The sequence below is a fragment of the Elephantulus edwardii genome, unplaced genomic scaffold (genome assembly GCF_000299155.1).
Source record: "Elephantulus edwardii isolate Elephantulus edwardi_28Jun2011 unplaced genomic scaffold, EleEdw1.0 scaffold00219, whole genome shotgun sequence".
NCBI lineage: Eukaryota > Metazoa > Chordata > Mammalia > Macroscelidea > Macroscelididae > Elephantulus > Elephantulus edwardii.
In genome coordinates, this window is record NW_006399969.1 from 4,713,897 (window position 1) to 4,714,844 (window position 948).

The following is a 948-nucleotide window of genomic DNA, read 5'->3' on the forward strand; positions in this document are numbered from 1 at the left end:
TAGTCATTAGAAAGAGATGTGACACCGGGAGAACGGGCTCAGTTATTTAAAAACACCATTAAACACATTTGCTCATGGTCACTAATGGGAAACAACACACTGTGACAGGACCACACTGTCTACCTCAGTCAGATGGGACTGAATTTGCTTGGAAACTCCCTCCCCATGCAGGTGGGAAGGCTTATAATGGAGAGAGCTGGGGACGTGGACCAAGGCTTGTAATCCTGTAAAGTATAGCCCTGAAGTGTTCCTGAACCATGTCCTGGATTTCACTCCTGATAAATCTGATTTGCTGCACAGGTCAGATGGAGGGTCTTGTGGGCTTGATGTGGATCTCTCACCTCTTTCCAGGAGTCACTTCTCAGGCTTTGGTGACAAAGTAACCTTCACTGTCCACATCTCTAGCAGGGACAATCACACTGACCTGTGGCTCCAGTACTGGGGCCCTCACCACCAGTAACTATGCTAGCTGGATCCAACAGAAGCCTAGCAGGTCCTAAGGGGTCTAATAAGTGATACCAGCAATCGGGTCCCAGGAGTCCCTTCCCGGTTCTCTGGCTCCCTTCTTGGAAGCAAGGCAGCTCTCTCCATCACTGCAGTGCAGGTTGAGGATGAGGCTAAGTATTACCGTGCTTTGTGGTTCAGCAACCATTTCCACAGTGAATGATGCAGGGGAAGAAGTGAGACAGAAATGTACTTGGTAGCCTCTGCCCCCACTCGTTCAAATCTCGCAGAGGCTGGTGTTGTGTCACTGCTAATGTTTGAGTGCTATCACACTGGAACTGACTCATAGCTGAGCCTCCAGTGGGTTTTCAGAGGTAGCAAATAGCACAGAAGAAGCAGCTGTTGAATTTGAACCACGTACCCCAGAGCCCCTGTTTCCTAAAGATCCTGAATAGTAGCTAGACACATTCATTTGAAGTTTGAAGATATTTTGTCTTTATCCCA

The 948-nt window shown here is 48.2% G+C and overlaps 1 gene segment (V, D, J or C); it reads left to right on the forward strand.

The window, feature by feature from the left end:
* Positions 1-257: 257 nt before the first annotated feature.
* On the forward strand, positions 258-667 carry LOC102846867. The segment is given in 2 exon segments: positions 258-300; positions 352-667. Coding segments are annotated over 2 exon segments (359 nt in total).
* The last annotated feature ends 281 nt before the right edge of the window (positions 668-948 follow it).